Source organism: Micrasema longulum, unplaced genomic scaffold (genome assembly GCF_059751315.1).
Source record: "Micrasema longulum isolate JH-2025_06_02 unplaced genomic scaffold, ASM5975131v1 h1tg000949l, whole genome shotgun sequence".
NCBI classification, from domain to species: Eukaryota; Metazoa; Arthropoda; class Insecta; order Trichoptera; family Brachycentridae; genus Micrasema; species Micrasema longulum.
In genome coordinates this window covers 86,155-99,448 of record NW_028278140.1, presented here as the reverse complement: position 1 = coordinate 99,448, position 13,294 = coordinate 86,155, and the positions used below count along the sequence as shown (strand labels likewise).

The 13,294-nt window shown below is 32.2% G+C and overlaps 1 protein-coding gene across 2 annotated transcripts; it reads left to right on the top strand.

Moving 5' to 3' along the window:
- The first annotated feature begins 903 nt into the window (after positions 1–903).
- Positions 904–11,281, top strand: LOC148277959 (retinol dehydrogenase 11-like). Of its 2 annotated transcripts, none has more exons than XM_088232115.1 (6): positions 904–1,135; positions 4,208–4,338; positions 6,534–6,732; positions 8,277–8,462; positions 9,812–9,921; positions 10,934–11,281. In XM_088232115.1, exons 1-6 carry the CDS (start codon positions 973–975, stop codon positions 11,126–11,128), a joined length of 984 nt encoding a protein of 327 aa, XP_088088241.1. In that variant the 5' UTR covers positions 904–972; the 3' UTR covers positions 11,129–11,281. The 2 variants fall into 2 exon arrangements, with proteins under 2 accessions (XP_088088241.1, XP_088088242.1); XM_088232116.1 differs by lacking the exon at positions 904–1,135 and adding an exon at positions 3,959–4,124.
- Positions 11,282–13,294: the final 2,013 nt, after the last annotated feature.

Here is a 13,294-nt window from a genome sequence, read left to right as displayed (position 1 = left end):
TCTGTTGCAACAAATTCAGATCTAAATAACTAAAGAGATTCCTCTCGGGAGGATATCATACTTAAAACATTGTTGGTTCTATTACAGTTCATCAATAAGTACAGTAGGTATGTACACTTTTACATAAAACTGCGACCCTATGCGCAGAGAAAATCAAATAAATAAACTATGTATTTTTCCTAAAGATCCACGAATTAAATTATTAGATAAGTAAGATTTATCAAAGGAAACGTGCTTATAAATTGTGAAAATATTATACCTATTTTTCATACAATATTTATACAACTTGTAACTGTCAACATTAATAAAAGATAGAAATTCAACAATATTGATTTCATTTAACCACTTGTATAATTCTAATACTCCTATATAAGTATTAATCCTGGCATCTTACCAAAACTTGAAATACCAAAATTCTGAGTTTTAAGAGTAAGTGCTTGAGAAGAATAGTAGGTATAAAGTGGTTTAATTTTATGATTAACATTAAAATCTGAAAACAAATGAAGCAGCCTACCATAACGAACGCTTTAAGAGTGCGACTGTGGATTTGGCTAGGACACGTGCTACGGATGCCTCGAGATAGTCTTAACCCAAATTGCCTGTTTTTCCCATTTGCGGGCTCCCGCTGTTTTAGAAAAATGTTGATAACAATTTTTCTTTCGACCTTATTTAGCGGAATTAAGCGACGCAGAATTGACCAAGAAAGTGAAGATATTGCTGGTTAACTATAGGGTCTCCTGTAGACGTCTGGTGATGTCCACATGATCACTTAGTAGATAATCACAGACTACAGATATGAGATAATGTGGAAAAAGAAGAAAAAAGTTTTAAATCTTCAATAATTTTCAAATATTATATAGGTACTATTTTTTTACTCGCCACACTAAGTTGGAAACATTTAATAATTTTGAAATCTAACAACACTGACGCCTGTTATTATTTTCTTTTATCTTCGTGTTATCGGAATTCGGAATGTCAACCTCAATCTTGGCTTCGCCTTCGTTTTATGGTACGATTGCAAGTATTACGGGTGCATTAGCTGCCTTTAAAATATATAATAAAATGTCTTCGAAAATGTGTGACAAAAGTATTCGACTGGACGGAAAAACAACTATTGTTACCGGCGCCAATACAGGTAACAAAACTATTTATAGAATTCGAAGCGAACTTGATGCAATCTTTGCTCTTGTTATGTAAACAAATCGGAATTACGTGGTTCGTCAACAATATCACGCATTGATTCATTAGTATATCGCATACTTGAATTTTTTTTAAATACTTTTAAATAGTGATGTAACTCTTAAAAATAAATTGCGCAATTGATTCTACAAATTGACACATATAATATGATGATTTTACATAAAACTTATGAAATACATTAGAATCCTTTTGAATGCAATGAAAATATAGGATTTATTATTTATATCATGTGTTAGCGGAATATCAAATATTTATGAAGAAGGAAAACAGATCTAATTATCAAATAAAAACTTCATTCATTTTTATAGTATATAATGAAGATTCCTTTATTGAAAACTGTATTTAAAAAACTGCGTTTTTATTTTGTTAGGAAATCAAGCATAAGGCGGGTTTTTTTTTTTTTCAAGGGTTTGATTCCGCTTTGAAAATTACACAGTATCTAAATTAATATACTTTTTATGGATTTTTTTAATGTGTGTGGTTGCGTGCATGTTGATTACACTAAATGATAAAACATACGACGTAGCATTATGACAAACTGTGAAGTACTTAATTCTATACCAAAATATATTTAGTTAGGAGAAAACAAGGTGAAAAAAAACTGCCCAAACGATGTTCGGGAGAAACACTCCCAACAAATGTAGCAAGCTTTGCCCGAAAAAGATTCGGGCTTATCCTCAGAATAATAATTCGCTTTGACTTATAGAGATGCCCTTCGCTTTATTGCATAGAACAATAGCGTTCTATATTTTGGTTCGGTTTGTGGTTTAATAACAAACATGTACGGACGGTTTTGGTTTGCACTTGCAATTCTTAATGACCTGAGTACCTATGGCCTTTCGTACTGCTGTTAACTGTAGCTAACTTTATGATCGATAATCATAGAATGGTTTTTGTCCGTATGGGCGACTCTTTAAGTGGGTGGCATATTATTACTCTGGGGGCTCATCAGTAAAGAAAAAACTTTGCTTTATTTTATTGGGAAAAATGACAGAAATTACATTAATAAATGAGAGTTGTTGCAGTGTCGTGGACTCCGGATCAGTAGGTTCGAGGTTCAAACCCCGCCCTATCAAAACTTGTTTCCTACTTTCTTTTTAAGTTAGCTAACATTACACAGTATATAAACTAATATTTACACTTAATTTACTTCCTTGCTTATTATAATGGACTCAGTATTGATGAACACATTTTGGGATAGTTGCTGAATGTACATCTTGAGTGGTTTGTGCTATGTATATGTGCCGCATGTAATGTATATGTTTGTGTATGTTTTATATGTGCGTGGATGACTCGGGGTGTGCATTCGGTATTTTTATTTATTACCAACGATAACCTCCATGGAAAACGCAAATGTTAACAATTATTCTTTTCTCACTTGAGTTTCTTATTTATTTAATTTTTTTGTCACATTTAGTGTTTAAATCTTTTGCATAATTTATGAAAATTTAATTGGTCTTATATGTTAGAAAATCATTTTATTACTTTTTATGCATGACTATGTTTTCTGAATAAAATAAAAAATAAAATTACATATCTATTTACATCATTTTACATTTTACAAAACATTAATTTTTAATTTATTCAAACACTTTTTAACATTCATACTTTTAGGCATCTCTTCATACATTTTTAAGCCTTTATTAATAACAAAATACAAACCGTGCATTTTACAAATATACAAACCGTGCATTCAAATCATCATATTATAATTTTAATGAATCATGACTGGCCTATTTGTAGCATTCATGGAGGAAGATACGAATATGTGTTTTTAGTGAGTAACTCAAAAATGCTTCTTTAGTTGTAGTAATTACCTCACAATATAGTAAAACACGACGTGACATAGTAATAAGAATAAAAAGATACTAGAAAAGAAACGAAGAGCTTGATGACATACTTAGTGGACTGCTTGAGAGTCTGGCTTTTATGTCGGAGTTATCATTAAATGTCCCTGGCTACCGCACCCGTCACACGTCGAGCACTCTATTTCATGTGCCAGCAGTTTATACAAACTATGCCCAGAACTCTCCACTTATACGTCTAGCTTGTGAATATAATTTGAACTTTTCCCTTATTGATCCATTTGATTGTATCAAATTAACATTTAAAATGCGCGTTTTAAAACACACTTTTTTGTCTTATACTTATACCCGTATGCAGAGACAAAACTTAAGGTGAGGAAAGTACATTCTAATCTCATATGCAGAGAAATACTCGAAGGTGAAGACAATAGAATGTACTTTCCTCACCTTAAGTTTTGTCTCTGCATACGGGTATTAGTTTCTATAATAAAATCTTATTTTACCTCTAATTCCTAATATTTTATATATTTTTGACACTTGTGCAATAACATTTACACACATGTCCACCCTCATTCCATTATAACACCCTCTCACACACTTACACTCACACTAGCATGTATTTTACGAATATTTCATGTATTTCTTTGGATATCTGTCATTGGTTTTATGCTCTGTATATTTTCTTATTTTTTTTATTTTTTTTTTTGCACCACAACAGGCCAGGAGGCCCAATTACAGTGGTGAATCACACTACAGAACAACCAGGCTTGAGAAAAATCACATTTTAATTTTTGTGTTCTCACCGGGAATCGAACCCGGAACCTTCCGTGCGTGAGTCAAGTGTCTTGACCACTACACCACGGAGGCCGCCGATATTTTATTTGTTATATTTTTTTTTCATGTATTACTGTTGATATCCCCAATAAATAAAAAAAATAATTCATTGCAAAAAGGTTGAGGATAGAGAGATTAAGTAAGGGAGAGGAAGCCATTAAGAATTTTCAATAAATTATAATTAAATATAAACGCTGTAGAATGCACATGAACTTTAAATTATACGCTAATGAATAATGTATCTCGTCCACTTTGCCAAAAATCAAACCTGGGACCTCAATTATTGTAAGCAAAATTCCCAAGTGGTAAACATTGTCAATCAAATTCTACGAATTTAACATAACGATTACTTATTTTGTTTCTTTCAGGTATTGGATATGAAGTAGCGAGAGATTTCGCTAAACGCGGGGCAAAGGTTATACTTGCGTGTCGTGATTTGACTAAAGCTGAAGTAGCAAAGGAAACTATTATAAAGGAGTCTGGAAATGAACTAGTTCTTGTACGTAAATGAATAATTGCACTAAATTTTTATCATGTTTTTGTAGTTACCAAATTATAGAAATTATGTACATTGTAATTGGCAGTAGTGCTGTATTGTACATTCAAATAAATAAATTCATAATTATTCCATTGAATAATTATTATGAGGAAGATCATTATCAGTGCTATCCCAGAATCTTCAATCCACCTAGGTGTAACTAGAAGGTAATTATCATTGTGAAGGAGAGAGCCACAAGAGAGCATCTATTTACTCAAAATTAATAGGTGAAGCTTTTGAATATCCAATTTTTAATTTAACTGTTTATAGCATTTTAAACCAAGTTAAAATCTGACTATTGATATATGTATTTTTTAATGGTAGTTCATTTTGATCGAGAAATAGTTTTGAGGGTTTATTGTGTTTGATTTATTTTAAGATTGAGTTGGTTCCTAAGATGCATATATCATATTTGAACGTAGTTATGCAGAAATCAGGCAGCCATAGAAAAATGAAACTGAGATAATAGCTCCTTTGTGAAAAGAGTGCATAATCAAATGTACACAACAGTTGGAATGTTTTTGACTTTGACAAATGATAAACAATGAATACATTAGTTTTTTGTCATATTACAATAAAGAATCTAATTATTATTTGACCAGTTTCAGTGATTTTTAAAGTACCGTTGTGGGTGTTTTCTGCAAATTGAGAAATGCCGTTTTTTATGATCGACACTATTTTCAGAAAAATAAATGCATACTGCAAATAAATCATATTTTCGTAATTTCAGCATATGTTAATTTGGTTTTTCTTTTATTTTTTTTCTTTTCATGGTCATTTCATACCATATATATGTGCTATAAACTGTTTTATAATTTAAAAAAGAATGACCCACGCTCAGACGCTGTAGTCTTTGTGGGCATTTTTTCCAATTCATGTTATAGCTTAATTTTAAGATGTATTTTTCTAAAGTGTATTTTCGTAATTATATTTTTATGTAAATAATATATGTATGGAAATATAAACAAATAAAAAAAATAAATTTAAAAAAGGTGATTATTACAGTTTTTTGTATGTAAGCGGTCTAGCTGTTTTTAGCAGAACATAGAATTGACCTTAGTGCACCCGATAACACCAGTATCTAATTTTTTCTAAATTGTGGACTAGCTGCTTTCTGCATAACTACTTTCATTTGAGGGTATTAGAAGCAAACTTGGAAATCTCCATCTAAGAAGTTACTGAGATATTTATGAAAAACTTTGAAAAAATAATTTCTAATTATGCTTCACCAATTCAATGGAAAATGCTAAGTTTGAAATCAGTTTTTGCAAGATTTAGAGACGGTTTTGAAATACGCTATAATTTACACAAATTGGTTTTTATGTATAGTTTATTTTGGCATCAATAACTAATTTTCCATTTTTGGTGAAGATTTCTAAATTAGCTTCTAATACATTCATTTATAAGAAATATGTTTATATCAACCTAGTCACAAGAGGCAAAATTAGCAGTTCACAACGGAGTCCTGGTCCCGACCCTGATGTATGGGAGCGAAGTATGGACTTGTCAAAATCCGATCTCTCAGGCGAATGTGTAGTAAAACTATGTACAATAGATGCGCAAATGTTGAGATCCGCACCTTATGTAAGGCTGAGACAAGCATTATCGGAAAAATCAAGAAAGGATCTCTGCGCTGGTTTAGACATCTAGAACGAATGGACAGCGAAAGAACGGCTAAGAATATTTACAATGCGAATGTTGATGGTTGCAGAAATAGAGGAAGACCGAGAAAGACATGGCATGACCAAATTCAACAAATACTATAAGATGGACATGTCAAAAGTCGGAATAATCGGCGCGCATGCATGAGAAGATGTATGAATGTAAAGGAAGCGAGATCTGTATGCAAAGATAAAGTGATGTGGCGTTCTATCCTCTCTGCCTACCCTTACGGGGAAACAGCGTGATGGTTTGTTGTTGTTGTCATATTTTTTTGTAATAAAATAACTACATACTTCACCAGTTCAAACTGTTTAATTATAAATTATTATTTATTTCATAACCGACCGGTTTCTGATATACAAAGTGCTCTCATTTCTAAATTATACCTTAATATTTATCCAAATCCAGTTTTTATCGGTATTCATAGTATGTGATATTCCCCTATTATTGCTTCTAAAAAAATCCGTGTGAAGAAACATATGTATAACTTTTAGGTAAAGAAAATAGATTTTGCATCTTTAAAGTCTGTTCGGGAGTTTGCAAAAGATGTTCTGGCAACCGAGCCCCAAATTAACATTTTGGTAAACAACGCTGGAGCTGGTGGACTCGGAAATGTCAAATCAGAGGATGGACTTCATCTCGGTCTCCAAGTCAATCATTTTGGGCCATTTCTGCTCACAAACCTACTGTTAGGTATGTAATTATTTATGTTATTATTCTGTGCCATTCCGGAATTTTCCACAATTTGCAAGACCGACACCAGAGGACGCTGTCAAAAGCTGATATAGAAGGAGAACACAAGAGAGATCACAGCCTCTGATTAACATGTGACATATAATTTCCAAAGCTCTCGATTGTAAATTATTCTTGCCATTTGTAAATTCAGTGAAAATAAATCCGATGCAAGGTTATCTTAAGAGCGTATCATTTAATAATGCAAACGTTTGATTTAATAATCATAACCGATCTGATTCTGGAGAACTGAAATTAAATATTATTAAATCAGGATGACATTACACCAGTTCGTGTCCCGGCAATTTATTAAAACACTATGAAAATTTATCTAGTCTATCAAGGCTTATTGTATTGCTTTTGAATGAAGTCTCCTATTAGAAAATGTCCGGGTTGTAGCATTTTAAACACTATCAATAATTGCGTATTAGTTAAATTTAGAAAATGATGTTCCCAATAATATGTAAAATACCTTAAAACAAAAAACAGAATTGTCAATTGTGTTTGACTAGCATGTTAAAAATCACAAATTATATTATTTGAATTGATCCAGTTAAAGAATGATTAGTGTACTAGAAATTTCTTATTGTAAATCAAAACTTGCGCCGAGACACTCATTTTTCATAGCTTCAAAACTATTAGACACATGAAAATAATATTACAAGATAAGATAGATTCATCATTTAATTTTAAGTTTTTTTTAAATCAAGGATGGAAAATTTAACAGATTTAAGTAGCTTCTTTTTTTCATTTATATCATATATATCGTTGTGTTTCTAGTACAAGTTGGTATCTAACATATTATTATTTGTGAGATATTTAACTTTTGAAAGAATCCTGACGACATATTTTTTTAATTTTATATCTTAATATTAGTACATTTATTTTTTTTTGATACCTTTTGTATTCTTCTAGTAGCCTTTAATTAATTTTTTTTTTTTACCCACACACAGCTCGTGCCTCTGTGGGATTAGTATATTTTGTAACATTGTAAAAAGCAAAAAAGTTCTTATAATAAACTAAAAAATTGTCTTAAGTGATAAAATTTTACTGCTTCATATTTTTTTATATATGCTAACCAGTTGTAATAAAAAGCAATGAAATTTATAAGAGTATCAAAAACAAAATCTGATGCTTAGAGTGGAATAGAATCGGAACCCTTGACTAGTGTTTTCAGCTCAATGCCTACTCTCAAATAGAAATCCTGAAAAAGGAAATCGAGTGAAGAAAAGTCCGCCTTATAGTGCAGTGCTTAGTACATTTGCCTACCATGCTTGACATTCCGGGTTCGAAGTGGAGTTCATCTAACAGATGATTAAGATACACTGCAACTAGAGAGCTCCATGCACCCTGGAAATGATAATGATGATTATTGTTTCAAAAGTTGATACTTCAAAAAATCTTTTTAAATGAACTACAAATTTTGTCAAGAAAATGTTGGTGCTTTGAATAAAGATGTGCAGAATTCCCTTATTAATTGTTATGATATCTGATCTTTATTTCAGGTCGCATCAAGGAATCAGCACCGAGCAGAGTTGTGGTAGTTTCAGCCATGGGGCACAAGTTTGCCAAAGTGGACCTCGAAGATATAAACATGGAGAAGGGGAGCAAAGATACAATGGTCTACTGTAACAGCAAGCTCTGTAATATCCTCATGGCTAATGAAATTGCCCGCAGATTTGAGGGAAAAGGTAATAACTATGTTTAATCCAACGAAACTCTTTTTTTTTTAAATATTTTTACTCTTTTTCTTTTATGGTTCCTTTTCCTGTCTCCTTCCAAACTTATTACCTGGGTCTGTATTTACTTTTTTTTATTCCAGTTAAATGGCTACATAGTGCAGAGCCAATTCTACCATATAAACAAAATTACCTAATAAATGTTATATTTGAAGCACTTATGATAGTCTCAGCATATCCCACCATCGCTCGATTAGAGGTGAATGAATCCACCCTGCAGTGGCTTGGAAAAGCGCGCTGTTGGAGCTTTTTAGGCGTTCCTGTAGGCTCCAGGCTCTTTGGCGAAGTAGGGCAGCGAAGGTGTTTACCCGTCCAGCTGTAAACATTTCGGAGGTACTGCAGTACCTAGGCAGTCCAAATAACTGCCTGTATGAATTATTATACGTGACTCTTAATTTATTCTATGCTGCTTGCATATAATTGTTCCATAGTTCCGCTGTATACATGGACGTCAAATACAATGTAAAGATGATTTTCTTTACTCCGTCACTGCACTTAAAGAAGCGTCTCGCTAGGATAGAGGCCCTGACATTGATGGTTCTTCTCTGTGTCTCTATGTCCTAATCATCTTTACAATCATCAGTCAGTATGCGCCCTAGATACTTGACTTTTTAAGTTACCGCTAAACTGTTGTTGTCCAGGAATACAGGTGGTGATGGGTGCACAAATTCAGAAAATGAAAGTGGGTAGTTAGAATTTATCTTCAATTGTATCTACAAAGTTAAATTAAGTTTTCTGTATGAAAAATATCGCATTTTATTTTTTTTTCTAAACATGTTCAGTTACAGGTTACCGACAAAGATATTTTGAATTTTCATACAAATGTACACATTTTCTTATGTAAATGTCGATGTTAGTTTATACCGTCTCAATATGTACCGATGAAGATAACGTTTGTAATCGCGGCCCTTATCCCACATTCCTAATCCTTTATTGTGAATAATATAATGTACTTTTATTAAGTTCATACGTCCAAGCCTTATCTCGCCATTAAAACACAGTTGTCGTTTTGAATAATTTACATGAATTCATATATGTATCTTTTGATTTACATTTTTAGTACAATATTTTTACAAACTCTTCTTTTAAGCAATCTGTTTTTGGTTGGCTGGAAGATATTGCTTTTACCAATAAATCCACCAAAGTACTTAGTCTTTGTACTTAAAGATATAAATAAACCATTTTATTCTTATAAAAAAAAACAACGTATTTCAATATTTCTAGATTGAAATAAGTACTTTTATTTTGTTTACTGGAAAAAAACCACTAGTAATAAAAGACATGATCTGATTATTTATCAGGTATCACAGCAAACTCCAATCACCCCGGTGTAGTGATGACAGAAATCTTTAGGAATATTCCTGGTTGGTTCCGAGTTCCTCTCCATGGGTTGATTAAAGTGTTCTATAAGGTAATTCAACTTTACTTATTTGTTTCAAATGATTTCTTTTATATCAAAGACCTCCTCGCTACTATCCAAGCCCTTTTTTAGGTCCTGTCTGATGTGGCTTCCAAAAAGAACTTAAAGATTTTTAATCGTTTCGGTGAATTGATCATGTGCAATAAGTTAAATCCCTGTCAGTGAAGAATTTACTTCCCTTCTTAACGGTTTTTGACATTTAAATCCGGTCCTTGTTAAAAAAAATAGTCAAACTCAAAATATTGTTGTCTAAACCAACTAGTCCAAGAAGAAGTAAAAATATTTTCAATTGTCTAATTTGTAGGTGAAATAATTCAGTTAGATGAGACTTAAAAATCAACGGTCGGAAGAATGAAGAAATGTGGATGTAGGCAGAATGGGGAATGTTACACAGTAATTTAAACTAGCCAATGACAAGTCGTCCTAGACTTCCATATTCCTTTCTTAAAAGTGTTTTCCCTCTCTGTTGTAATATGTGAAACTTTTTTTTTTCTTCGCAATCTAATGAAGGACGTATCATATACTTCTGAATTACCTTTTTTCTGCACAAAAATGCCAAAGTTGCTAGATTACGGAGAGCTTCTTTGGGCAGCTTTTTGGGTTTCCTTATAAGCTATTTTATTTGTATCTGGACACTGCCGAGGAGACTTAAGTTCTCGGGGGCGCAACTTAACATATTTGAAATTTATCCTAAAATAACACCCAAATCAGTAAAAAACTTTCAATTGCTCCCCTGCACAATCTACAAAAGTGACGTGTATCTCTTTACCCAAATGCCACAGATTTCAACTATTGACTCATTTGTAAGTCTCGATTTTAATTTTAGGAATATCAAAACAAAACCGTTTATTTACTGTAAATAATACAAATAAAATAATTGACACGGTCCACCACTCAACTGATCACAGTCTAACACTATACTGACCAAAGACAACCATTCTGATCTGCCACTCGACTGACTGGTTTTTCTTATCCCATCTATTGTGGTTTCTCTTGCCTCTAGACAGCAGAAGAAGGCGCCCAGACCACCGTGTACCTAGCTGTGTCTCCAGAAATGGAGAATGTCACAGGAGAATACTTTGTGGACTGCAAGAAAGCGGACATGTCTGACAAGGCTAAGGATGTGGAGTTTGCCAAGAAGGTCTGGGAAATCTCCGAAGAGTGTGTCAAGCTGCAGCCTGACGAGAAACACTATTAATAATTAGGAACTTAAGTATGCGAGGGTTGATTAAAATACTCCACCTATTTTGAAGTTGGTGAGATAAAGTTATTGTACTTTTCTTTTCAACATACTCCCCAGGACTATGCACTTTAAAAAAATATATATTTGGATTCTTATGATTTTCTCAAATAGATGTTTAAATTTTGGGGGGCATTTTCTACGAGTTGTAAATAACTCATTATTAGGAAATGTGGTAAAGTGGGGTTCAAATAACGGGCGTCTGATCCATGAGTCCGAGACACTAGCCATGGGACCACAACTCCGTTCAAATTTCTTCTCCAACATTTCTGTAGCTTCTTGGTTAAACATTACCATTAAACTCCACACAAGTCATGATCAAAATAGCTTTGTCTTCAAAGGTGTCATAAATTAGAATAATCTCCCCAATGAACTAAAAACTATTAAAACTAATATATCAAATAATAAAATCAAATTAAATTTAAAGAAATATTTTGAACAAGTGTAAAAACTACATTCAATTTTTATTAGTATGAATGTAGTATTACTTTCTGTTTTTCTTTTTACATTATGTAAGTTTTTTTTTTCTCATGTACTCGTTTATTCAAAATTATATAAATTCTAATAAATAAATAACAGTGTAAGTCACTCTCCAAGCACAAGAGCTAGTCTCTTTTTTTGGAGAGTTTCAGTTATAACATTTAGATGTATAAAATAGATTTGTCCCACCCTAGTCAACCACTCATCTACGCAGCACATGACCTCATTGTCACCTAGAAAATTAATTTTCCTTGAGCATTGGGAATAACCACTAGTCACTGGGAGCTTAATCAGGTAAATATGGAGGGTGTTAAACCAATTCAAACCCAGCTTCATGTATAGCAGCCATTGACAGTAACGACTTGTGAGCTGGAGTATTGTTCTGATGAAACAGCACCTTGCAGCATTTTACAGTGGTGGTGTAGCCTAATATTTACATATAAGGCTACATAATGCATACACATCAGCTCGACTGGTCAACTCGAAGCATATAAATCAACCCTTATTCAGTTGAAGTTAGCGGATCAATTGTTTTTTAATTGCACTATGATTTTCTTTTTTTTTTATCATCACGATTTCTCTGCATGGAATGCTGGTGTCGTAAAAATAAACTACAACAAATGACAAAAACTAAAGGGAACATAGGTCCGATTGTCACTTGATTTGCTATATCCAACATTTAGTGGCATTTGATAATATATGTGACAATCAGATCGTGCCAGCAAATGTTTTGAATTTCAAATGTCTATTAAGTTAGTTGCATTTTGCAGTGTTTTTCAGTGGTCCGGTTTTTCAGTGTTTTTCAGTTTTCCGATCAAGATTTGTAAAATTAAAAATAATTTGCATTTTATTTTTTGGACCTTTCAAAGTCATACAATAATTCATACAATAATTACATACAATTACATATATTACATAAAATAATTAATAAATAATTCCATAAAATAATAATAAGTCATACAATAATTATTCGTATTGTTTAGTCTAAGAAAAAAAAAATATTTTTATACATCATTCATAAAATAATATATTTTGTTTAAGTCAATAAGTTGAGCATCTCAAGTCCGGGTGGAACGAAAAATACACTTAGGTTACAACACGGGGCTCTTGGCCTCACAGAGTTTGAGATATGTTATTTAGAGTAAATAAAAAAGAAAAGGAAAAAATATGTATGTATTTATTGTACAAAGTAACAACAAATAGCCAGACCAAATATGAGTTTTACATTGGATACATGAATTATAATTTAGTGAATTTTGTACAAGAAGATAAATAAAAATATAAAATGTAAATAAAAATATATATACTCAGTACCTACCTATTACAGAGCTTTTCTATAATTCCATATTATTTTTTTTTAACATTATAATTATATTTATTATAGAAAAAGGTGACGGGTTATACAAATCCACTTATTTAGAATGACCAGTGACCGGTTTCATCGCTTCTGCGACATCTTTATTATAAAAATACACAATATATTGCATTTATTTAAGAATCATGATATATTATTTTTAAGATACCAATCTTGCAGATGTCGCAAAAGCGATGAAACCGGTCACTGGTTATTACAAATTTGTGGATACAAGTTCCACTCTTTTGGTTCTATAATAAATTACCATGGACTTTTATCAAGAATCTACA

Coding starts and splice junctions, on each gene's coding strand:
- LOC148277959 (XM_088232115.1), top strand. CDS start 973: ATGTCAACCTCAATCTTGGCTTCGCCTTCGTTTTATGGTACGATTGCA. Junction 6,733..8,276: donor GCTCACAAACCTACTGTTAG/GTATGTAATTAT, acceptor TCTTTATTTCAG/GTCGCATCAAGGAATCAGCA. Junction 8,463..9,811: donor CCGCAGATTTGAGGGAAAAG/GTAATAACTATG, acceptor ATTATTTATCAG/GTATCACAGCAAACTCCAAT.